The sequence below is a fragment of the Agelaius phoeniceus genome, chromosome 2 (assembly GCF_051311805.1).
Source record: "Agelaius phoeniceus isolate bAgePho1 chromosome 2, bAgePho1.hap1, whole genome shotgun sequence".
Classification (NCBI taxonomy): Eukaryota; Metazoa; Chordata; class Aves; order Passeriformes; family Icteridae; genus Agelaius; species Agelaius phoeniceus.
Window position 1 is genome coordinate 66,573,743 of NC_135266.1, and position 25,893 is coordinate 66,599,635.

The window sequence follows — 25,893 nt, forward strand, 5'->3', positions numbered from 1 at the left end:
TTTTGCTCTTTTATGGTCATATTTAAATGCTCATTTTAATTGCATTGTTCAAAAGCCTGCCTGGAGCAGGAATACAGCCTTACTGTATCTCTTGAACAACATGTTCCCTATCCTTTTTGTCAGAATGGTTTATACTATTGGAGTACATGAATCTATAGAGAATGTGGATGTTTGGGAACTGTGCAAAATTGCAAACATTTGTGGTTAGCAAACTGCTGGTGGGATGTATGGGAATGTACAGTCTTGTCAGTCCTTGGCACAATGTACATCCAAACTGATGGCACAGCAAGACACTTCACAATAACTGATCATAGAGGGGGCAAGTACACTGTGCATCATCTTCTAAATTAGGTCAAGAAAGTGTTGTGTAAAAAATTAAACATTTGGTAGGAACTGACATGTTTCAGGGAGCAGATATAGAGAGTAATATGGCTGGCAAGATGTAACAGTACATAACCAGTAGTGACATATATAGCACAGAGGAGAAAAACAACCCCAGACAAAGCAGGAACACAACTTCTTTTTAAGGAAGGATAATGCACATAATGACCACCAAAGGCCATTAAATCCAAACTACTGCTAAACACAGGCTAACTGCAAAGACAGGTCACATTGTTCAGGTTCCTGTACAGTCAGATCTTTAATTTCCCCAAGGATGAATATTTCACAGTCTCTCTCTCACAGTGCCTGTGTCTAACTACTGGTAGACTTTTTTCCTGATCCTATCAGCAATATCCCATGCCCCAACATGCAGCCATCACTCGTCCTCCTAATGTGCACCTCTAGAACAGTCTGGCTCCAGCTCTGTGGAACCAGCAAATTCAATAGCGGATTACAACAGCATTACAGAATCACAGAACATTCTGAGTTGGAAGGGACCCACAAGGACCATCTCCTAAGTGAATGGCCCATACAATGATCAAGCTTACAACCTTGGCAGTATTAGTACCATGCTCTAACTTTTTCCTTGGGAAGTACTTTTAATGGTGCCTCTGGCCATGTCATTCCCACTTTTTTATCTGATCTGACACAGGACCCACTGCACAGTTGTTCCCCTCACAAACAGGTATTTACCCATGGGAAAGCCAGAGGTGTGTGTTTGATTTTGCCCATGTTCTCTTGAAATAGTTGTGCTCTGTTAATTAAATATGCCCCAGAGAGTGGAATTATGCCAGAGTGCCTCTTGTTACCTTCATATACCTTCAGCAGAGATTAGTTCATCAGCCCAGGTGTAAACAGAAGAGCTATATCAATCCTCATCAATGCTCACTGAATTCCCTGGAAGGACTTTCCTTTGCTTCACTGAGCTTTAGATCATTAGCAGATTGTCTCACTTCTTGTATCTGTGAAAAACTCTACATCACATAGAGCAAAGTTGATTTTGTCAGTTAAATGGTTTCACAGCCCAGCAAAAATATGTTCTCCAAGAAACATGGTAAAAGGCAGTTGTTGATCTTGGCATGCAAAGATTGACCCTGAGGAACCTCTTGCTTCCCATCACTTAATGGTAAGGAACAGAAATAGCACAGAGCAACCAACCTTTTGGGGGAAAGGTAAGGCCAAAGTTAGTAAGGGATACACAAAACTTTTTGAGCCCAAACATAGTTCAGAATACTGCTTTTTATACCTCTCTGAAAAATTTTGATGTTATTGTTCACAGTGAGAGTTTAACCACAATTATAATTATAAACCACAAAAGGCAGTGTTTTAGAGATGGCATAAATCTTTGTGAATTTCCACAGTTGCTGGAAAATTTTCTTGCAGTTGCTCAAGTTTCAGTACAACATAGGAATTTAGACAGGCTGTGTCTAAGCTTTTTCCTTAGAACCCAAAACACCTCTGAATGGATTTCAGAGGGAAGTTATTTCTTTGTTGTTTGTTTCTTCTGCATGAGACTGAGATGTGTTCCTTAAGAGTAAAATTACAGCTCTAGGTAGCTATAAAGGATCAAACAGGATAGAAGCAAAGTGTTTTCTAAGCAGAAGTTGTCTGCCAGCACTAAAACATACTTTGTTTAACCCAAGGCTTTGTCCAAAGGAAAAGAATTTTTGTAACAGCTTTGAGCTGCTGCCCTGCTCAAAGTTGCAAGTCTTAATTTATGAAAAGAAAAGCAAGTCCACTCTTTTGAAAAGACATTTCAGAATCTAATATGCAAAGATTTCAAGACTGGAAATACAGCTTCAAAATCAAAATCTACAGATAAAAGTCAAAAATAAAAGCAAATCTTATCAGTGTATGTTTATTGATGTATCTGCACATTTATCATATGCAGTATGTGATATCTATTACTAAATTCTTAAAGATTTTTTAAAAGTTCTAGAAGAACTTTAATGAGAGATGTTATTTTTCTAAGAACATTTTTATTTCAGTGCTTTTTGTTTTTCTAAGATGTATTTTCATTTTGCTGCTTTGAATAGAACATGATATGTGGGGTTTATTTCAGAAGAAACAACTTTTCTCATTAATGTTCAGAAAATTTTGCTGCAAAAAAATGTTTAACTCACAAATTAATTTCATTTCTCCAAATTCATTTTATCCGATCAATTTTAGTTCCTTTCTTGCTTCAGGCAAACTGGACTTCATTCAAATGGTTGCAATTGATCAGTTTGCATGTATAACAATTCACAATGGTTTACAAAACCTCTCCATGGTGTCTGTCATTCCCAGGGCCCTTTGTGGTCTGCAGGATTCCTGCCCTGAACTTAATCTATTTCATCCCATTAAAACCGTAAGCATTTATAAAATTTTTCCTTGTAATCTCAGGCAGTTTCAAAATACCCATGCTGTTATTTCTCTTTTGCTGCTCCAATATGTGGGTATAAACAATGCAGCAAGTATTTGAAAGTCTTACCCTCAACTTTTTAATTAAAATCCTTGATTAATGAGGTGGAAGAGATGCATAATGTTTATAATTTCCTTGCAAGTGGCAATAAATGATAACAGCATGGTATGGATAGGTGAGGATCTAAGAGGCAGGTGTTAAATCTGGCTGATGTGAAGAGATGAGAAAGACACGGTTGGAGCAAAGAGACACACTACAGCAAAGAATATCCAGCTAAAATAGTGAAATCTGCTCTGAGTGGAATTATTTCAGCTAAATGCAGTCATCTGGAAGTTAGACATCTGTTTTAATTAAGCCTGATCCTCCATGGCTTCCTTTTCAGCCAGTGGGAAGACTGACCCACCTGCAGATGACAGGATTATTGCCTTGGAGATTCTTGTTTCCTCCCAGGGATCTAAAAGAGGGCTTTGGGCAAGGAACTTGTCCCCAACCTGACTGCCTAAAAGGCTCTTGCTATTAGATCTGCTCCCTGTCTTTGGCTGGTTTCTCTTAGCAGTTTTTCCCCAATACCTGTGTGCAGGCTGGCAGTGTCCCCTTTGCTTTGTCGAGATGTCAGCTTCCTTGCTGCTGAAAGTGTAGCTCTGACATGAGTTCTGCCAGTTTGCAGTAATGTTGCTGCTTTGGAACATTAATAATCAGACAGTGCCTGGACTCTCTATCTGTTTCTTACCTGTAGCAGTGCCTCTACTAGCCAGTCTTGTCACTGCATATCTTCTCCTCTGTCATGTCAGGTCATGTTTGGAAATGCCCTAAAGCCTCCTTCCATAATAAAATCAGGTACTATCCAGCTATCCATTAATCTTCCAAGTAGAAAAGTGTACAAGGTCACAGAAATAATTCTGCTCTGATCTCTGGATGTATTTTTCTAAAAAAACATACACCAAACAAAAAATCCCTATAAATTTTCCAAGTATCTTCCTGATTCTCCCAATGAATGTAACAGAAGAAAATTGGCATGTTGTGTCAGAGCCTGTGGAGGTAAGAGTAGTCTGAATTCTTCCCCCCAGACACCTCCTTCTTGTTAAAAGATACAGTTCTGATCTACAAGATATTTTAAGGCCTCTGGATGTGGTAAATGAAACCTAAACAGCACAGCTGGGAATCCCTGAGGTTTGTTGTTCAGAACACTTTCATCATGTAAGCTCACCAGGCCTTAGAGATATCTTCAGCCTTGTGTAAAGGCTCTGGGATTTCAGAGAACACTTTTCTAGGATAGCCCTTGATGCACACTTGGGAGGATTTACAGAACTCTAGAGAGTCCAGTTCTTCCAGCATTCATTGCTGCAGATGAGCCCTGCTAAGAATCCTTAGCCATGGAGACCTGGTAGCTGCAAAGACTCTGATCATAGCTGTCATGGTGAGGTTGCCCTGCAATTGTGAATTTGAGCAATCAACCTTAGGACTTGGTACCAAGATTTGCTTTCAAAAATACATGTGTGGGCAGCTCTCCTGTGCATATGTGGGCTGTGTGTCTTTCACAAATGTAAAATCCATCTGTCCATCAGCATAGCTTCAAGTTCTCTGGAGTCACATAGGATCTCAGTACCTGTATTTATATATTGTCCATCAGCATAGCTTCAAGTTCTCTGGAGTCACATAGGATCTCAGTAACTGTATTTATATATTGAGTTTGTACTTAGATGCTTTGGCTGGTAAGAAAAGCAAGCTATCACGTCTCTCTTACAGCCAGAAAAAATATGAGATTTACAGTTTTCCATTACTATTTTTTTAAAAAGAACATGCATCAAAATGAACATAAAAGTTGTCTTGAACCAAAAAAATAATTAGAACCACCACCTTTACAATGTCAAAGTATACTCAGAACTTTCAGCTGCCAAATGACTTCCAAATTGCTGGGAGCTTGGATTAATTATGTTTCTAATTCAAAATGATCAAATTTACAACAGCCATATACTCTCTTCACTATTTTATAATGGTCAGTATTTCTCTGTTAATGTCAACTTTAAAATTACATTTCATTTTCTAAAGCCCAGGAAGTGCTTGGAAAAACAGTCTGGCTTTTCACTCACAAAACAGATCAAGTGCAGCAGCATTATTCAGCATTTCTTTTCCAATCTGTACACAATCCCATGATATTTTAGGCAGTGCCATCAAAGCATACAATACTGAGCAACAGGCTTACAGAGAACAGCCCTGCTGCAGTCTGTGTCAGTTCACATCTTGGCTGCTTGTGAACCACAGAATATCTTGGCAGAAGACTTCAATTAACCTAAAGCCTCTTGTTAAAGCATTCATCTTATTTTGCATCCCGACCTATTACTGCTGTCTTTTCAAAGTGTATTTTAAAGCCAATCCTTAACTCTGATAAGTCATAAAAAAGTTTATTTCATTCTATGAATGTGTGTATTGATTTCTGCAAAGCCTTTTTATTTGGGGATCTTCTGTCAATGCAGAATGTTAATTGCTTAATGAGCCATGGCAGTCTTGCCAATGTCAAGATCCTGAAATTTTTAAGTAAAAATTCCTTAAATGAAAAAGAGCAAGGCACTGTTCTGTGACACTGAGACTTAGGGGCCATATCTGTGTTACACAGACTTTGGCTTGGAGCCTGGAGTCAGGTCTTCTCCTGAAGTGGTGATTTTTATGTGCTATAATGCACATGGAGCAGCAGTGATTCAGAGCAGTGTCTGTAATTTTGAGGGGATATAGCAGCACACAAAGCAGCTGCTTTTATGACCTGATGGTTAGGTCTTAAAAAGTTATGCCCAAAAGGCAGTGAAAGAGCAAGCAGGGACATTTTCAAGTTCATGGACTGTGTGATGAAGGTTGGAGAGGACTGTGGAGGGAAGGGGGAGGCAGATCTGCTGTCACCATGTCCATACTGCATGTCATGAGTGACCAGGTCTTGAAAAGTAAGTGATTAAGTCATTTCACTGGCTGAAATGGGCAGGCATGTAGGAGCCTGCCCTGGTAGCCTTGTGCAAGTGTGTTGCCTTTGTGATGGCACTTGGGCAGCTGACAGCAGTGCAGCAGGGTGTGCTCTTAGAGGATATTGACCCTTGCCGTGCAATCATCTTCAGCTGCTCTCTCACTGTTGCACAGCACAATTGATTGCATCTTTAAAATAAGTGTTCACTTTGGAACAGTGCTGTACTTTCTGGGTTAGTTTTATCTGATACACTACAGATAGAGTTGCAGTCAGCCTGTCTAGACTGTTGAAGGCAATAAAATGGGCCTATTCCCCTTTCCTATCTACATGTTCCCAGCGAGGTCCTTCCTCAGAGTGTGTTACCCCAGGTCTGCAGAATGCTGAAATGGTGGTGGTGGCATGGCTGAAAATTAATCCTGTGAAAATAAAAATTGCTGGATCAATCAGGTGATTCAGATACTCCTGAGGCTTGTGATTATTGGTGATGACACACATAAACCAGATGGGACCATGTGTCTGAGGTTTGAGGTGAAGTTAGTGAGGAAGGAGACTTTTCCTTTTGAAAGCTATCAGGAGACAGGGAAACTAAGCCAATACACTGGAAAATTAATTTTTAATAATTCAAAAACTTACCTGGCACATACAAGAGTAGGCCAGAGGTTACTTCATACAGATCATGCTTGAGAAAAATCACAAGTTTTCTATCCAGTCAGCCAGAAGACTGACTGCAACAAAATGTTCAGGTTTAAGGAGAATTAAGCTTATAGTAAGGAAATGCAGAACTCTATAGGCCCCTGCTCAAAATCTATTTATCATTTTCTAAAAGAGCAGGTAAAAAAAGACATGTTGAATTTACTGTATCTCAACACCAATATGTGAGAGATTGGCATTATTTCTGCCCCTCTAATGAGGACAAAGTAAGAAATTCGTGCAAGAAAATAATTACTGTGAAAAATTAAAAGTTGCAATGTTATTGTTATCAAAAATCTCTTTAGATAATAACATGAAATGTGCATCTAAATGTACTGTATTGTCTTACTAACATATTATACAGAAATGTGGAATATCTTCTTCAGAGTGGTTTTAATATTTATAGCATTAAAAAGAGTCTCCACACAGTTGTCTCTGAAGCTGTTAAACCAAGTTCATGTTAGACAACTTGCAAGATTTTCCACTTCGATTGAATATTTCTGTTTCACTGTGCCTAGCACAACGTGTGCTCTGCACACCTGACAACAGTTTCAATTGCTTCATGTCCCAAAGGAAGGTGTCAACAAAAGACTTTCTTCTGGAGACACTGCTCTTTCATATGGAAAAGGGAGACTTTAGCTCAGCATTGAGAATAACAATAGAAATTCTCTTCCTTATTATGTGGGTTCCAAATAAAATAAATTCTGTTGGATTGACCTGCAGTCATAAATTTTCCAGTCTGAAATACATTGCATCAGTTGCCAAGGACTGAGTTGACACTGGTAACTTATTTTAAGACCCTTTTTATACTTTTTAGGATACAATGAGAAAGAGATTGAAGAAAACCAAAGAAATTGTCCTTGTAGAAGCAGATTTTTTTTTTTTTTTGTGGGGGTTTTGTGTGACAAATTGATTCTGGAAATAGCAAAAAGATGAAATTTTACCTATCTGGATGTGTAAATTAGAGCATTTCTCCACCTTCCCTTTACACTAGATGTAAGGAAAATCAATCTATCATGAGTTAAGTGTCTAGAATAGTCACAGCCTTTTTAAACTTAATATTCATGCCTAATGAATAATGTTTTATTTGCAGGTTTTATCTGGGGTGAAATTAAACAGATGTGGGATGGTGGACTACAGGACTACATTCATGATTGGTGGAACCTCATGGATTTTGTAATGAACTCCTTGTACTTGGCAACAATCTCCTTGAAAATCGTTGCATTTTCAAAGGTAAACTGTAAATAAAAATCAGCAACATTTTAAAGATAAATTAAATCAGGCTTCTTCAATCTTTCATCTGTGTTTGGAGGTCCTGAGGCTTAGCAATTCAAGAGATGTATGATGTGCTCTGTGAATCTTCTGCAGCACTGACAGGAAACTAGACAAGTATAAGAGCAAACAAAATATTGGGTTTTATGCTTCTTTCTCCTTGGCCTGTGCAATGTTTTCTTATTTTGTCCTGAACTGTCATACTGTTAAATTCTTGAGAAATGAAAATTACCTGTAATATTTTATAATGCTTGCATTTTATGTTAATCTTTGACTTTTTAAGTGAGAAATTATTGCCCCTAAGACAATTTTACACAACTTTCAGACAGGTCTACTGCCAAAATATGTAGTCAAAATTGGTGGGGAGAACTAAAGAGCAAGATTTTAATTTCTTTTGAAAATTTATTATAAGTGCAACATGAAAAAGTAAAACTGAAAGGGATAAAATGGTCATTTGAGGCTGGGTGTGTTCATTTTTATGTTCTTTTCATGGACTTGTTTTGAAAAGTCTTATATTTCCACTGTTTTAAGTATCTTTCAGCAGAACAGCCCTTCTTTCCAAAGGCATAGAACATGTTATTGTGAACATTTTGTATGTATTCCACATGAATAAATAATATGACAGAAATTCCTCATAAAATGAGATATTTTGAGCTAAAAATGATCTATAGTGCAAGTAAACCACATATGAAAGGAAATATAAGGATTTTTTAGCAATAGTCATAGAGTTCTTACCACATCCAAGTAGAGATAAGCCCATTTTTACTGGCCACTGGGATCAGCATTGTACTTCAGCTTTTTCAAGTTCCCTGCCGCCAGCAATAATTTATAGCTGCAATAGTACTACTCTGTGTGCATGGAAGGAGAGTCCCTCCTCAGCCAAGATGCTTTTGACTGGGACAAGGGGAGAGCCATCAAGTAGCCAGTGATGACTTCCTCTCCTCAAACAGCAGCTGTTCTTGCTGCAGCCCTGCCACAGGCATAGAGGAGCTTAGGAACTCTAATTTTTATCATCTTGTGTCTGGTCACAAAGGTCCGTGTGCCAGCCAGTCAGGAGCAGTGAGGAACAAAGACCCCACCCCGGGTCATGTGTTGACACATCAGCCTTCTTTGACAAAAGGTTTCTGACATGCTGGATCTCTGGCTGCAAACCTTTGGAAGTCTTCTCACTCGAAGAAATTTGGAGCCTGAAAGAGGAAGGTGCTCCAAAGAGTGGTGAACTGTCATTTAAAAGCTAATGAAATATCTTTTTACACACAAAGATGCTTTATAATAAAATGACTAGAAAATAAATAGTCATTTCACTGTCCCTTGAAACAAAGCACACAGTTCATTTAAAATAAATGTTTCCAAAGCATTGGAGATGGCTAATTATTCACTTCAGAATAATATTGATTAGAAGACATTATAGTCCTTTCATCTCCAAAATGGCTTCTGCTTATCAGTAATTAGTAATCAGATTCCAAGGTGACAGTATCTGGGATAATGTGCATCCATTACTCTCCAAATTAGTGTGTACAATTTAATCATAGTGAATACAGTGCTTACAAAAGCTGTGCTAGTCAACTGAAACACATGATGAAGTAATGAACAGAGGAATGTAAGTGTGATTTAATACCCTGCCACATTCCTTCAAATGCTTACAACAGAGTTCCTTGCCACTATGCCAGATGAGATTGAGAGGATGCCAAATGTAACCAGTATATTTTAATGTGAAGCTTTAATTTTCTTTTCCTAAGCATTGTGAGTCAGGTTTTTCTAAGTTACAACTCTTCTGTCTTTATTGAACCAAATATGTAAGGTCAGTTCTTAGATTTATTCTATCTTCTATGGATCAGTTCCAGCCACCCAAGAAAACATTTTAACTGACTATCTTGAATAAAATTATGAGTGTCTCCATGCTACTCTCCTGTGTGATAAATATTCCTAGAGTAAAATATAGTGTTTATTGCCCATTTAAGGCTCTTACTGATGCAGTAGTTAAGTAGATGGATATTATCTAGAGTAGCTGATGGGGCAATGTAAAATTCACCAAAGCATATAATTTCAGGATGAGAGAACTGCTAAGATAACTCAAAGTAACTGGTTTCATTGCCAGTTTTCAAATAAAATAAGGACATCTTATAATTTTCAATGGCCTATGGTTTATTGTCTCTGTATCCATATGTTAGGTCTTCCTAAATTATCCAGTGTATCCATTGAAAATGCTCTCTCCTCCATAAAAATATCATAATCTATAGTACATTGTTTTTTTTTTTTTTAAGTACAAGATGACAGATTTTAAGCAACACATTTGTTTTTATGGAGGGTTTTTAGGTGCGCTAAGAAAAAATGGTTCCTTTTACGTTTTTTGAATATAATGTATTTTGTTTTGATATGTAAAATTAAGTGCAGTGCCAACATGAGTGCAGAATCTGCTTGCTTTCTCTTAAATACTTGTTAAACGTGAGCATTGGACCTAGTGGTGCTTGTTTCCAATTCTGCTAAAAATCACATACAATCTCATATTGCTGATGAGAAGCCACTGATGTGAAGATCTTGTAGGGAAAGAAATTCCTATTCAGGGCAAGAACTCTGAAAAGTAGCTTAAGTACATTATTTGTCTCAACATTTGCTGGCTTAATGATCACTGTGTTGGGTCTACTTTTTTCAGGAGTAAATAAGATTATATCTCTCTCCTACCACCAGTTCTGCAGAAGCTAATATATTCTTACATTTTTGCATTGTAAAATTGTTTTGATTGGTATTTTATCAGATTCACAGACTAAATGTCCATTTACACAGGCAGATAAACACCTCTCCACCGCTGAGAAATTATGGACCTTATTCCTTGGTGTAATTACCATTCTAAAGCTCTCTGCTAGGCCCCCTTCCTACTGATGCTTTGAAATTTCACATAATGAATGCAAAGATTGCCACATACATTTTAAAATAGGAAGAGTTCACATTTACATATGACTTTTCAGGAAATTATTTAAAGTACTTTTCCTGAAATGGATATTATTTAACTTGTCTCTTTGTAACCAGAAACAAGAGGGTCATCTTAGACTGAGGTCCAACAGCCCATTAAACATTCAAGTAGTCTGATCTACATGTCTGTTTAATCTGCTGTGGTGCTTCCAAGAGATCAAAAGTTCATGTCTTTTGTTTTAATGGCAAAACAGTGATCATTCAGCTTTTTTTTCTCACAAATGGTTCAGATATTGAATTTGCATTTTAGTTCCTTTGACTAAGGATCAGGGATTATTACCTTGTATTCCCTGGCTGACACTGCAAAAGCATGATATATTTACCTTGAAACTCTACTGTTTATATGCTGCTCAATTTGTTTTCTGCTCTTCTTAATTTTCCATTGATGTGCCATGTAAATTTGCTTCAACCACAGAGCCAATAATGGGTGTTATTTAATCAAATTAAGTGATGGTTGGCTTTGTTGTATGTCAAAAGGTTGTGTTTGCATTTCCAGGGGGGACAGAAATTCATCAGGGTCACCAAATAGAGGACTGCAGAGTATCAACATCATGATTTACAGCAAACTCAGTGTTGCAATGTTTTCTTTTACCATTTTCCACTCCTTAGAACAATATTAATTTATTTATCCTGTGTAGAACAGAAGAACTTCAACAAACATGAGTGAGAGAAAAAATGCTTCAATTCTACATGGTTTGACTCTAAGATACATTTTTTTTCTTTTTCACTGTTCCTGGATTTAGTATACCTAGTCTTTTTGCTACTCTTCTGTATTTTCCTTTTCACATGAAAGCTGCTTTGTTCTGTAGGGGTTTGATTATAATTTCTAGATTCCTTTTCAGCATCCTCTGCTCTGGTTAGTGTATTCAATAGGGGTTTGTTGTTAGAGACCTCTTATACTCATTATTGTCTTTATATTGTTTGCTGTCTTCTTGCAGTTAGTATTTCCAGACAATTTCCAAACCTATCTCTCAGGCCTTCACCTTTCTCACTTTTTTTTCCACCAAGTATTTACAGTCTTTTAAGTTATGTTTCTTCAACACTGAAATAAAAGCCATGACTCTCTGCTTACGACAGTGACACCTCTTGAATTCTATCCAAACATGCAGGAAGCACTTGAGCCCAAAAAAAAGAAGTCAGTTATGCTGAAATGTCACAGTTGTGCCTTTGATTTCCATTTTACAAATTAAAGGTCATTTTATCTTTTCTGAATGTTCAAACAAATCAGTTTTGTGTCTTTATCCAGGACATCATAGACAAGGTCCCTTTTTCCTCACCTTTCTGCTTAACATCATTTCATCTAGAAAATCTGGCATTGGACACATCTTGCCAGACTGCAGCTGTAAGACAGTCTATCCCCTTCCCCTACAATCAATGAGGAGAAAATGAGAAACTTCAAGAGCAACTCACCTATGTGGGATATTTGCTGTCCCACCACTCTAGAAATTCTCATTTCACTTTGCTGACTGTAAGAGTAGGTGGCAGAGTGCAGATAAGGCTCTCCACACATGACTTGTTAAACTTGATTCTTCTTGTCTTGGTATATCATGTGCTATACTTGTTCAGTGTCCTGTAGTCCCATGTGTTTCTCTGAAGGGTATTTTCTTCAATTTCTCCCAACTCCCCCACATCTGTAATTTCCCTGGAATCTGCCACTATTTGCCCTCACCTAAAATATGTCTGCAGTTTGATGCTTTTGATTCTCTGTCAAAAACTCCATCTCTTCCCAGTTTCCTGAATGTTCTTCATATTTCTCCATGACTGTATTTTACTTTATTGCCCCAAGACAGCTTGTGTACTTTTCCCTAATCTGAGTATCTACTGCACTGTCCAGTACCAACCTTTGCTTGTACAGACAATTATTCCTAGTTATTTAAAAGGTGGCAGTTTTCAGCTGTGAGAGCTTTAACGTGCCATGAGAATTTGCAGTAATGTGCAGTAAAATATTATTCAAAGAAAGCCATTATAGGAATCATGCTGAGGAGTTTTCATCTCTCTCTTCTCAAAAACACTGAAAATAATTTATTCTGCTTTTTATTCTTGTTTTATCTCTTAGGTGTTGTCCCCAGTAACTAAATTCTATTTTCTACTGCCTGTTTTTTATCACTGAACTTGAATCAATCAGAACTGGATTAAAGAGCCATAGTGGATGGGGTAAATGAGCATAATCATTAGGGAGAGGATAGTCCAATGAAGAGAGTACTGATCTATGATTCCAGCATAGAAATTTAGGTCTAGATTTAATTCATTGCACTGTAGAGAAAAAATATCACAGGTGAACAAAATATAAGGCTGAGTAATTCTTAATTCTTTAATGGGCTATTTTTCAGTTTTTTAGTTCTCATCCCCAAATCCAAAAACAAAGCTGCTATGGCTGCTTGTATATGAGTAAATGGCATTGTGCCAGGGATTGCTGTCAGGCACTGGGACAGTTTCACATGCAATACCAGTTGGTTAGAGAAACCCTGGTGTGGCCTGTGCCAACTGTTAGTGTCCAAAACAATGCCCAGTTCCCTTTCACAGTTTGGATTGTAGAATCACAGAATCATAGGATGGAATGGGTTGGAAAGGACCTTTAAAGGTCATGTAGTCCTGTGCCTCTGCAATGAGCACAGGCATCTTCAACTAGGTCAGGCTGCTCAGAGCTTCATCCAGCCTGACCTTAAATGTTTCCAGGAATGGGTTATCTACCACTTCTCTGGGCAACCTGTTCCAGTGTTTCACCACCCTCACCATAAAAAATTTCTTTCTTACATCTAATCCAAATCTACCCTTTTTCAGTTTAAAACCATTAGCTCATTGCTATTGCTACAGGCCCTATTAAAAAGTCTATCTCTATCTTTTAGGTACTATCTCTACCCTTTTAGTCTATCTCTACCCTTTTAGGTACTGGAAGGTCACAAGGTCTCCCCAAAGTCACCTTTTCTCCATACTGAACAGCCACAACTCTCTCAGCCTTTCCTCAGAAGAGAGGTGCTCCAGCTTTATGACCATTTTCACTGTATGCCTCTGGACCAGCTCCAACAGTCCATGTCTTTCCTGTACGGGGATGCTGGAGCTGGATACAGCACTCCAAGTGCAGTCTCACCAGAGTGGAGTAGAGGGATAGAAACCCTCCCTTGGCCTTCTGGCCCCACTTCTTGTATAGCCCAGGGTATGGTTGGATTTCTGGACTGTCAGCACTCATCTACCAGCACCTCAACTCCATCTCCTCCAAATCCTTTCACTCCCCAGACTGTCTTGATACTGGGAGCTGCCCTGACCAAGTTGCAGTGCCTTGCACTTGGTCTTGTTAAACTCCATGGTGTTCCCATGGGGCCATTTCTTGAGCTGGTCCTGGTCCCTCTGGATGACATCCTGTCCTCCAGGCATGTCAACCACACCACTCAGCTTGGTCTCATCTGCAGACACGCTGAGTGTGCACTCAATCTCTTGGTCTATGTCATTAATGAAGATGCTAAACAGTCCCAGTCTCGGTACAGTTCCCTGAGGGATGCTACTTGTCACTGACATCCATTTGGACATCAGGATGTTGATCATCTCTCTATGGATGCACTCATCCAGCCAGTTCTTTATCCACTGAACAGCCCACCTATCAAATCCATCTCTCACCAACTTAGAGAGAAGGTTGTCACAAGGGACCATGTCAAAAGCCTTACATAAGTCCAGACAGATGACATCTGCAACCCTTCCCTTGTCCACTGATGTAGTCACTCCATCCTAGAGCACCACTTGGTTGGTCAGGAAGGACTTCCCCTTGGTGAAATTCTGCTGGTGCTTTAAATTGTGTCCCTGCCCTCCATGTGCCTTAGCACAGCTTCTAGGAGGATCTGCTCCATTCCCTTCCCAGGCACAGAGGGGAGGCTGAAAGGTTGGCTGTTCCCAAAGTTTTAATTTCTCCCCTTTTTAAAAATGGGTGCAATGTTTTCCTCTTTGCAGTCTGGGAACTTCACCTGACTGACAAAACTTTTCAAATATGATGGAGAGTGACTTGGAAACAACGTCAGCCAGTTTCTTTAGGATTCTGGGATGCATCTGATCAGGTCCTACAGACTTAACATTTGTTACTCAGGTGTTTCTGAACCCCTCTGACAGTGATCACTTTCTTTGTAGGGTGAGTGTGGTGAAATGCTGTGATGCCTGTTTTTGTTGTGTCATCTGGCCCCAGATGGACACATGGAGTCCCTTTCCTTACTGCTCAGGGCATGCCCAGCAGCTCTGAAGGTGCATGTGCATGGTCTAGAATAGGTAAATACAGATAACACCATAGTCCCCCTTTGAAATCTGCTTTATATTACATTATCCCCTTTTTAGAGGGCTTCCTAGCATAGATTCTCTCATCTGATATGTTCTATAAAACAGACTAATGAGTCCAAATAAATAATAATGAGTCTGCTATAGTAGTTAATCCTCAGTTCAAATATCTTTCCTCTTCAATAATTTTTTTTTTTTGGTAGAGCATGAACAGAAGTCACAGTTTCAGGGGTCAGACTCTTTGATAATGAGACACATAAGCAGTTTGCCATGGTTCATTAATAAACATCTTTTTCATCATTGGTCCAGTATTAGTGATTAATTGATATACTTACTTGGTGATTGAATGTTTTCTTCCTACTTGCCAGATCTTTTGTGTGTTTCTATCCATCACTGTCAGCCCTGCACTTTCCTTCAAAGAAATAATTTACCTGCTTGTACAGCTGGAAATTTCTATAATTCTAAAAAGCAAGGTGCTCAAAACTGTTCCTTTTGCAGTGTCAGAATTTTTAAACTGTGAAAATTTTTGCTACTGTGAAAATTTATTGTGAAATCTGCAAATTAATTGAGCAGCTTATAAAGAAACTGACATGTTGTTTATGCATCAAAATAGAGGAGTAATTTCTTCCCTCCTGCTTGTTTTCAGTACAGTGGGTTAGTTCCACGGGAGAGCTGGGACATGTGGCATCCAACCCTGGTGGCTGAGGCCCTGTTTGCAATCGCAAACATCTTCAGCTCCCTGCGCTTGATCTCATTATTCACTGCAAATTCTCACCTGGGACCTCTGCAGATATCTCTAGGAAGAATGTTGCTGGACATTTTGAAGTTTCTCTTCATATACTGCCTTGTGCTGCTTGCTTTTGCAAATGGATTGAACCAGCTGTACTTCTACTATGAGACAAATGAACCTGGCAACTGCAAAGGAATACGATGTGAAAAGCAGAATAATGCATTTTCAACGTAAGTAGCTATTTATTTCTGTCCTCCCCCTCTCCCCAAATATTTTAATGACTTAAAAGCTGTCTACAGAAAAGAACCTCTGTTTTCTCTTGGTATTATTGTGGTGTTCTGACAAACACATCTAATGTTACCCTAATAATAACAAAAAAACCCAACATTTCATCACTCTAATAATGTTCACCTCATACCACAGTGAAGTCTGTACAATTCAAGATATCTCAAAAGATAAAAGGTCAAATAGAGATAGGAGGATAAATGAGATTAGAAGTTGCATAAGGTCACCAGTTCAGACCTTGCCCATCCAGGCAGCTGTCACTCTGCATTTCTTCCATGTCTACCTGTGGGCATTAAATAAGTCTGGTGTTCTAAAACATGAAGATTCCTTGAAAATACGATAGGCTGTAAAAAAACCACGCAGTCCCAGATTCTACTGACTCTACTCCAAACAATCAAATTTCTAATTTCTATTATAAACTGTTTCTTTTTCTTTCACTTCAAAATCAATTTTACTTCATTATAGTTTTTAGTTCATCTATAGTTCCAAACACTGCCAAATGAATACTAATTCTCTTGTCTTTCACCTTTCAACCTGCATCAAACTACTGCTATAAATGTCTGTTCCCTGTTAACTTCTGTGTATCTAGGCTTTTTAAAAATATATATTTATTGCCAATGGCTTCCTTCTTAGAGGAAATAACTTTGTAAAAATAGCAGCCTTTATATCATCTTAATCAAGTAACTTTCCTCAGGCACAGCCTATTTATGTTGTATATTAATAACACTTATCCAGGTCTAAACTTTATGTGATCTGAACAGAAAAGCACACAGAAATTTTTCAGAGCTCAGCACTGAGGGAAGCAATATTCATCTGGGAAATAGTGAGGAGTACTGGTACTAGTGTCAGAAGGTGATGTCACGTCAAAATGTGATGCTTTATGTGCTCCATACTTTCAAGGAGCAATCTAACCAGGACCATTCTTATGACACTATAGTGTAGCTGATCACAGAACAAAAAAAGGTAAATTTTTCAATGTATCTAGCTGCAGAGGATTATTTTTTAATGTTCATTATTGTGACTAGATTCCTAGATGTTGTACAAACTTCTCTAAGGGAATATCATATGTTTTAGCTGTAAAAACACAAGTTTTTTATGAAGGCAGCATGCTTTTCTTTTTTGTGTTTCCTTTCTTCATAAGACAAAACATATGCTAATGATTATAAAGCCTTTCTAATTATTCAACTCCTTTTATCTCAGTGGCTCTCAACAAGCTAGAATTGCACAATGGGAGGATACCATACTTCTTTCAACAATCATACTTGAATTATTTTGGATCCTTATTCTACCCCTTGTAGTTAAAGCAAAGAGTCAAAGTACTTCAAAAGAAGGTGTCCAACATGACATCTCTGAAACTATATTTATCTCTCTGAAGTTTGAACAAATTCAGCCTTTTGTTTGCAGGCTTATTTATAGATTCTGTATTGTATATCTAGAGGCCCAGATTTGAAAGACTAGGCCATTGTTTCACTAGAAAGATATTCCCTCTATGTTGGCTATATTGTGATAAGTGTCATTCATCTCAGTCAAGTCAAGAACTTTTGTGTGTTTTGGGAGGAACTGAACAATCTGAAAACTAAATGTGTAGTTGTTATACAGCTATTCCTTCTGGGTTTTGTTTTTCAGGTTATTTGAAACGCTGCAGTCATTATTCTGGTCTATATTTGGACTCATCAATCTCTATGTGACCAATGTGAAAGCAAGGCATGAATTCACTGAATTTGTTGGGGCCACCATGTTTGGTACCTATAATGTAATATCTCTTGTTGTTCTACTCAACATGCTAATAGCCATGATGAATAACTCTTACCAACTCATTGCTGTAAGTTGTTTCTTACTTTTGGATAATTTATAATATATACCCTCTCTCTGTTCCTATATTCAATATTTCTGGCAGTAAAACACTTCACAGACAGGACATTGGGACAAATATTGCAATTTACTCTGATTCTTTTGCATTGCTCTGGAAGGACAAAGAAACCAGACCTAATCTGGACTGGGTAGAGTGAAATTTCCCCACAACACCAGATGGGGAAGAGGTGAAGAAGCCAGCTAATGAGTTGAGGAGGGTGTCCTGATGCTTCTGGCAAGTGAGGTGGGCTACAGCCTTGCCAAAGCTGCACTGTGCAGGACTTCTTCTTAGAAAAAACTGCCCAGATTGTTCTGTCACTGCTTCATTTTTACTAAATTATATTTATTATCATTTGAAAGGCTGCTGTTTTATTTTTTTATCTGACATGGATATACAGTTAACAGAAATTGGGTGCCGATGTTCCAAGGACACTAGCTATTCAAACTAAAGGTCATGTCTTCTCATTCAAGTGTCCTGTTTCCTCCTTCAATGAAAACTGTCTTTGTCATTACCAGAGAGATTGGCATAGTTTTATTTCTAAACTGTCTATTAAGGAGACTAAGAGAAAAAAACACTGATTCATCATATCAGTGTTTAATTCAAATATGATAATGCAGAAAGTAAACAAAAGAAAGCTTCACAGTCTTAAGATTATAAATATGCCTTTTTTCCAATCTGGAAATTACAAGTGTTTCTACAAAAGAAAAACTGACCACCTGTGTTTGTATAATTCTAGTTGTCAGAGTCTAGTGAACCAGATCACTACATAGTACCACTCACCAAAACTTAGTCCTTACCTTTCTTGCTACAAGTTGTAAATTGTTGCTTTTGTTACTGTATGGCCAGGACTAGATCTGTAGCTGAGGTTCTTGGCTATACAAATCTAACATTAGTGATCTAAACTTCTTGTTCAGCTGCAAGGATTTAGACATCTTTCCATGGCCTTTAGCTTTCATTTTCCCAAAAATGTCAGGATTTTACAATGCTATATAGGTTCCAAAAGAAATGAAATTTCAAATAAAAATTAAAAACCCACCCCCCAACCTATTCCAAACATTGAATTCTGAAGTAGTAGGAAAAAAAAGATACTTCACTCAATAGTTTTAGTATCCTCATGATTTCTTGGATAACCTATTTGTGAATTTTGGGGACTGGTAATTTCTAAGAAAATGCATGAGCCTTGCTGACTTGCTGCAGCTGCTGCAGAGCAGCATAATTAGACTGATCTATGCAGAATAATGGTGAGCTGCTATTACAAAAAACTGCTTCTTCCAGAAATGTAGTATTTCTCTGCTTGTAATTACCTTTCTGTTTTGTGAGAGACTTTCAATAATTTAACAGCTTGTAACAGGGAAAGAAGTGCTTATAAGTAGATACATACTTTACATATCGAACATCTCCTTACTGAGGTAAAGCAGCTCAGCTTTGCTTTGTGTTAAAGATGTACTGTCAAAAGATGGCAGTATTTTAAAAAGACAATTCATTAGGATTTCAAGGTTGTTCTAGCTTTAGTTTTTTCAGATTTTTTAGGGGTTTATTTCGCCTCCTTAATTACAGCAATATCTATGTCGATGATGTGTTTCTTGTGTGCAGGATCATGCAGACATTGAGTGGAAGTTTGCTCGAACAAAACTCTGGATGAGTTACTTTGAAGAAGGAGGAACTTTGCCCACTCCTTTTAATGTCATACCAAGCCCAAAGTCTTTGTGGTATCTGATCAAATGGTTATGGAGACACCTTTGCAAGAAAAAAATTAGAAGAAAGCCTGAAAGTTTTGGAACAATAGGGGTAAGTTGTGTGGTTTACTCTGCCTGTAGTCCTCCTCTTTGCTATATAGATGACTTTTTCTCAGCTTTATAGAGTGTCTGACCTGTCAAGTAATGTTAGACAATTATTCTAGCAGAGAATGTTTACTTTTTACATTCATGTCAATGTATTTGAAGAGAAAGCATCATCATATCCCTGTACAATAAATTATGAACCACGACTGTGCTTCATCTACAGATAGTTCAAGAAAGATTAAGAGCAATAAAAAATACAAGAGATCAAATGTGTATACTTGTCTGTCACAGTCAGAATTGTTGGTTGCTAATCCCTAGCTCAAGTTTCACAGCTCAGGGATAATTGAATACCATGAGCCAGAGACTCATGTATGAAGTATTCATCATGGGATATTCTCTGTGTCTCTGTCTCTCTACATGGAATGAAATGAGTTTGCCATAAAAGCATTTTTACCAAAAGCTGTTCCCATTAAAAAATTTTTCAAAGGTGACAGCATTTACTTGGACTTGTTTTCTTGAATTTAAAGGTAGAGATATTTCAGAATCCCATTCTGAAATCATACCATATTCTGATACTGCTGATTAGCAGTGACATTTCTAGGGGAAAAAAAAAGAGGGGAAAAGACACACAAGGCGACCAAGAATAGTTCTGCACCTGGATTCAGCAGATGCCTGTGTAATATCTCAGCTACTTACTTTCTCTGGTAGATGCAGCTGGTAAAGCAGATTTGAACTTTTCCCTCCTAACTTCATCTACTTGAGATACCTCAGTCAGTGACACACTTTTTCCATAATGTCAGTGCAAATATTCAGGCAACATCCTAACCCACCAACAGCTAATTCTCTCTAGTTATGTTTTCTTCATTTCCCATGAGCGAGTCAGTACCTCAGTAACTAGACTGAATTTAGCCAGCTCTAGCATGAAGAATACTGTTTGGGATAAGATGTGGATAATGGCATTTTCTTTATACCATAGTGATTTGATGAATATAAATGTTTCAAGTCTGTCAGGAACTCAGATAGCCGAGATTTAAGTGGGAGTATGGGAGATAAATGTGGGTAAGGGGGAAAAGAAAGGGGTATGGTCCTTGTGCTATTGATTCTTATAAAAAAAAATTCCATCCATTTCAAAGAAGTCAGGGGGTATGATACAATTATTTGATGGACCATTTCTATATCAATCTTTTCTTTGTATTTCTTTCCTATTTCTTGATAAGTGAATAATAAGTTTTTCCTATCTATTCTTCTGTCATATCCTGAAATGCAGTTTAATCTCTAGAAGTACTTGGAGGAACAAGTTCACATGCATGTACAGATATATGGTAAAGAGGAAAAGTAACATATAAAACTAATTCACAATTACTATGCTGATAAATTGATTTCGTCCTCTTTGTAGAAAGCTTCAAATCAGGCATATTGGAATATACTGATATTGTTGGCCAGTATCTAAATTGTGGAAGCAAAACTGTTTCATTTTGATGTCATACTTCTACATATAGGAAAGAAACAACCAGGAAAAAAAATCTAATAAACATGAGGGAGATATTGAAACAAACCAGTAATGGATGACAAGAAACACACTGAAAAAAATATTAAGAAAGACTAACAATGATTCATATAGAAATTTTAAAGAGAACATTAACTAGCATGAATGGTGAATAATCTTAAGTGTAAAACATCTCTGTGTAATATAGGAAGTGAAAAAAGTAAATGCAGAGACCAACAGAAGGAGAAACTATGAGATGTTGTTAGAAAGAAAAAGTCAAGAGAGAGAGTGATGTACTTATGTGTGTGGGGGAGTGGGCAATGCTTCTAGGCATTTGTTAAACATTTGGTAGGGATGATTAGCTAGTGTAAACTGAGAGAATGATATTAAAATTAATGGTATGATGCCAGTGTATAGCAGAGGGTTGCTTAACACAGTATTTCTGTTTGACTGAGACAGAGACAGAAAAACCTTATACAGCCCAGCTAAACTTTCAGGACAATATTTCTTGTCAGGCCTTCCATCTGGGATAAGGAATTTTTTTTTTTTTTTGTTACCCTCTCAAACTGCAGATTTGGGAGTAAACTCATTCCTGGACAAGGGGAGCAATAAAGATACAGGGTGCTCCCAGCCCTATGCTGAATGGCATGATGAGGAAGAGGATTCAGAAAGATCATGTCTGCTTCCTGCACCTACCTCCTGCTAGGGTACATAAATGCCACCTTCAAGAAACCCACATCTTAGATTTGGGAAAACTGCTACAGCAAAGGGTCAAAGGGTAGGGAGTCTATACACCAAGCTACTTGAGAATTTTTCCAAATATTTGGAAAAATATATTTCCAAAATAAATATTTCCAAAATACATATTTCCAAATAATTTTCTTTTTGTTTTTAAGTTAAAATCCCCCAAAATCTCTAAACATCAAACCTTTTAATTAATATATTTCAGTTTCAAATAAGCTTTTGTTGGGAAAGACTTTTCAGCTCCAGGATGAAATTTCTCTTTGAAGAAAGGAGCAGGTGCCATTTAAAGTAAATATCTAGGGCTGAGGAGACCCAGATTTACTTCTATTCTTCAGTGGATATCTAATTATTTACCCCAAGCATAAAAGCTATGACAACAGAAATTTCCTTCTCAAGATCTTTAAGATACTGCAGGGGCTAAGATGCTCTCTTGGGAGAAGAGAAGGAACTGAACCAAGCTTCCTTATGATTTGAATGTGAACCACTAATTACTGAACTGTTTGGGATGGAGGATGTCAGTGAGGGAGAGATGTGGGACATTTTTAGTTGATTCCTGGTTTGTTTTTTTTTTTTAAATTATTTGAAAGTGGAATCCCTAAAGTATGTGGGACAGTAGGGCCATATACATATCATTGGTTTCCCCTGCAGAATAGATATTCTTAGTTGAATCTTAGATTCTTAGTTGAACTATTCTTAGTTGAATTAGAGTGAAACCCCTCTGAAGCAGAGAGCTTACCAGCAGAGCCATCATGGCAACCACACTTCCAGCTCCCTGAAAAAGTGAGTGGCTGTGGCTGACTGGGCAGATTCAGTCCACCATATGGGCATCTCATAAAACTACAAAGTTTTCAAGCTAACTCCTCAGCATAACACAAGCCCCATTAGGTTTATGTGAATTTGGAACATTTTGCAATTTCCAGACCCAGTTATTCACCCAAGTTCCAAAATGGAGTATGATATATGCATATGCACTCTGTGCTCTTATTTCCACGTTGGATAGATGCAAACCACCAGATAGGTGCTGTTAACTGGACATCCTCCAAGAGGTAAAATCATCAGTTAACAAATGGGCACACCACAGTGATCTCATAGTTTGTCCTGAGGAAAAGCACTTCTTTCTGGTTCTGACAAACTTCCCATACCCACAGCTCAACCTTGATTTCCTAGAACTTTTTCAATTGTCCCACAAACTACAACACAAATTAAATTTAGGACCTCTATGCCCTTTCAACCAAAAGTTAATGAAGAGTTTTCTTTGCCTTTTGTTCAAGGATCTCAGAGGACTTCAGCTCAGTTGTATCTGCTCTGTAATAACTTTGGCTTCTGAGCTACAAGATAAGCTTTTTTGAGATCTACTCCTTTTCACTGAGTCCTGCATTATAAATTCTGTCGCCTTCCCTACAACCGGGTCTGGGAGAGTAAAAAAATGCTATATATATGATTTTCTTATATTTGCTGGATGGATGGATGGATGCCACATTGTCTGTAAGGCAGAGCTCAGATTTCAAAACATTCTGTTCTGAAATCTCTAAATGTTAACTTTCCTATTAAGAGGCACTAATCAGCAGTGACGTACTATGGTGTTTTCCAGTAGAAAAAGCAATAATGTGCATCCAAAGAGTGAGTGAGTCAGTGCTAGAGGATACCAAATAGATAATAGACAGAAAGGAGCTGGCAAGGATTATGCATGATCTCTGCAAAAAGTCCTCAATAACAAAAAGCCAGGAATCATGAACTAGGACTGAGTCAAGGATCAAATTAATGTATCAAGAATCCACTGCAAAATTAATATATGTTTACAGTTGAGAGTTCAGTATATGCAGGCAGAATGTGTAAAGAAAGGGTTGAGGGTCAGGATAGTTTACAGCTCACATTGTAATGGAATGATTTATCTGACCCATAGGAAGAAGAGAAATGCCACTAAAAATAAGTAGGACATGGTTGCTTGGGAGGATCATCTACACTGCTGTTTATAACATACCTATCTTGGGCAAGAATACGGTCTGTGGCATTGTGAGGTGCCTCTGAAAAAAAGGCAATTAATTTGCTTTTCCTTGGATGTCAGTTCTGTGGTTCTTCTGTCCTTTGTTGTGGAGGGACAGCTGAAGCAGTGGGTGGTGAAGTCAAGGGGAGGTTTTTCAAGGGAGAGGCTTTTTCTCCAAAGCAACACGGTGCCCAGCCATGCTGATGGCAGCTTCTCTAGCCACAGCTTCAGCTGAAGGAAGGCCAGAAAGGTACATGTGATTTACTGATATTTCAGCTCTGCTATGAATCAGACAGAGCTCCTCTACCACTCAGAGTTCAGCACATTTTTTTATTCTGTCATTTTGACATATCCCAGGTATGCAGCATTTTCTTCAGCTATTATCAGTTATCTCCTGCACTTAAAATTCTGAAGTGCATGCTTGTGTGCTGCTTTTCACATATATCTATATCATCTATATCTATATCTGTATCAGGTCTATTAATTTTGTTAGCTTACCTTTGCAAAAGCCAGATTAGTAATATAATTCTATTAATTAGGCTGAGGTTTTCCTGACTGCACAAGGCTTATGGCTTATGGCTGATGCTGTTGGCCATCTGTATTTCAGAAAAAAAAAAGATATATGGGAAAAGAAATCCTAGTACCACCAGAAAAAACAGTACTGCTTTCCTCAAATTATGTTCCACTTTACATCTGATCAGTCACCAAAAAGTGTTTCATCTATAATTTTAAGTATTTCAGAAGTGAAAATTGAAAGGATTGACAGAGATAGCTTCAGTATTTTTTTTTTTTTGCATCTGATGTTTAGATAAACAGTTGCCTCTTTTCTAACTATCCAGAATTTTATGCCATTTTCCGAGCAATCTACACGATTTTATTATCATTTGTCACAGAAAATCTCCTTTTCCCTTCTCCTATTCTTTTTTTACCTGGTGGAAAATGATGCAATTTCTAAGTCAGTGTAAACATTTTGTATTTTCTCTGTAATGTCTGTTATTGAAAGTTGAGCAAAGAAATAATGCCTTCCATCTGGTGTGGAAATCAATAATCTGGAGTGTTCCTGGTATAGCCAAGAATCATTTCATGGAGAATCTTCTCTGTCAACACAGATAAGTTCTAATCCTTTAAAGGTGATGCTTCTAGTCAAGATGAGGAATATATCCCACAGCTTCAGACAATATTTCCATTTTCTTTATCACTAAGAAGTTTAAGGCCAGTGCAAGCATTGGATTTCTATTCCTCCATTATAAAAGATATAATTTTAATAAAACACATCAAAATAAGTAATACAATTTTATTAATTTTTTGACTGCTAAAGAGATTTTTTTTTTCCAAACAGTGTAAATTGCTAGCAATGGCATAAACAGGAGTATCAGATAATTACCACTACTAGTGGAGCTACTATTAAAGTTTCCTAAAGGATATTAGTGCCCCCTTTTGGAAAGTGACAGCAGCATCCCCTTCAATGTCATTATTGTATTCAACATGCATAACCATGTTTCCCAGCCTGTTACTATTTTTAGTAAAATTAAACTTTCATCCTTTTGCCAGTCATAATTTTCAACTTGTTCATGCACAGAGAACAATGGTTACTTGAAAAAAATTTTGAATCATAAATTAGACTATAACTGAGTAGAGAAAAGCAGGCCAGCTGAGAACTAAATAAGGACTATATAGAACTAAATAAGGAAAATACGAATGTTAATGACATTTTATTTCTAGTGAATAGCCTGGTTTTCAGATGTGTTTAGGCAAAGATTCATTCTACTTTCAAAAGGAAGCAAAATATGATTGGGAACTGGAGATGGAACCTAAACATTTAAATGAGAAATAGAGAAATATTTGGTGATAATAAATTTGATAGGTTATGTGTAATTCCCTGTGGAGGAGGTATGTAGATGTGTGTGCAAACATACAATTAAATTAATTTTCTTTCAGCATCTTGGTGGTATGGATTGAAAACAATTAAGTGCAGTAGAACTGTTCTGACACATTGTTACATAGATCTTTTCATATAGTTATCCCAAATTGCACTTGTTGGCATTACATTAAGGGGAAAAGACACAGCCTCTGTTTCTGGGAGTTTCCAAATTGGCTGCAAAAAAAGGATAAA

General features: G+C 37.6%; 1 protein-coding gene across 2 annotated transcripts in view; it reads left to right on the forward strand.

The window, feature by feature from the left end:
• The window catches only part of TRPC4 (transient receptor potential cation channel subfamily C member 4), a 131,877-nt gene that overhangs the window by 99,446 nt on the left and 6,538 nt on the right, over window positions 1-25,893 (forward strand). For both annotated transcript variants that reach the window (XM_054628032.2, XM_077173752.1), the window contains 4 exons: window positions 7,516-7,655; window positions 15,565-15,878; window positions 17,560-17,755; window positions 19,379-19,573. In XM_054628032.2, the coding sequence (XP_054484007.1) occupies window positions 7,516-7,655; window positions 15,565-15,878; window positions 17,560-17,755; window positions 19,379-19,573 (845 nt within the window). The remainder of the gene's footprint in view (window positions 1-7,515; window positions 7,656-15,564; window positions 15,879-17,559; window positions 17,756-19,378; window positions 19,574-25,893) is intronic.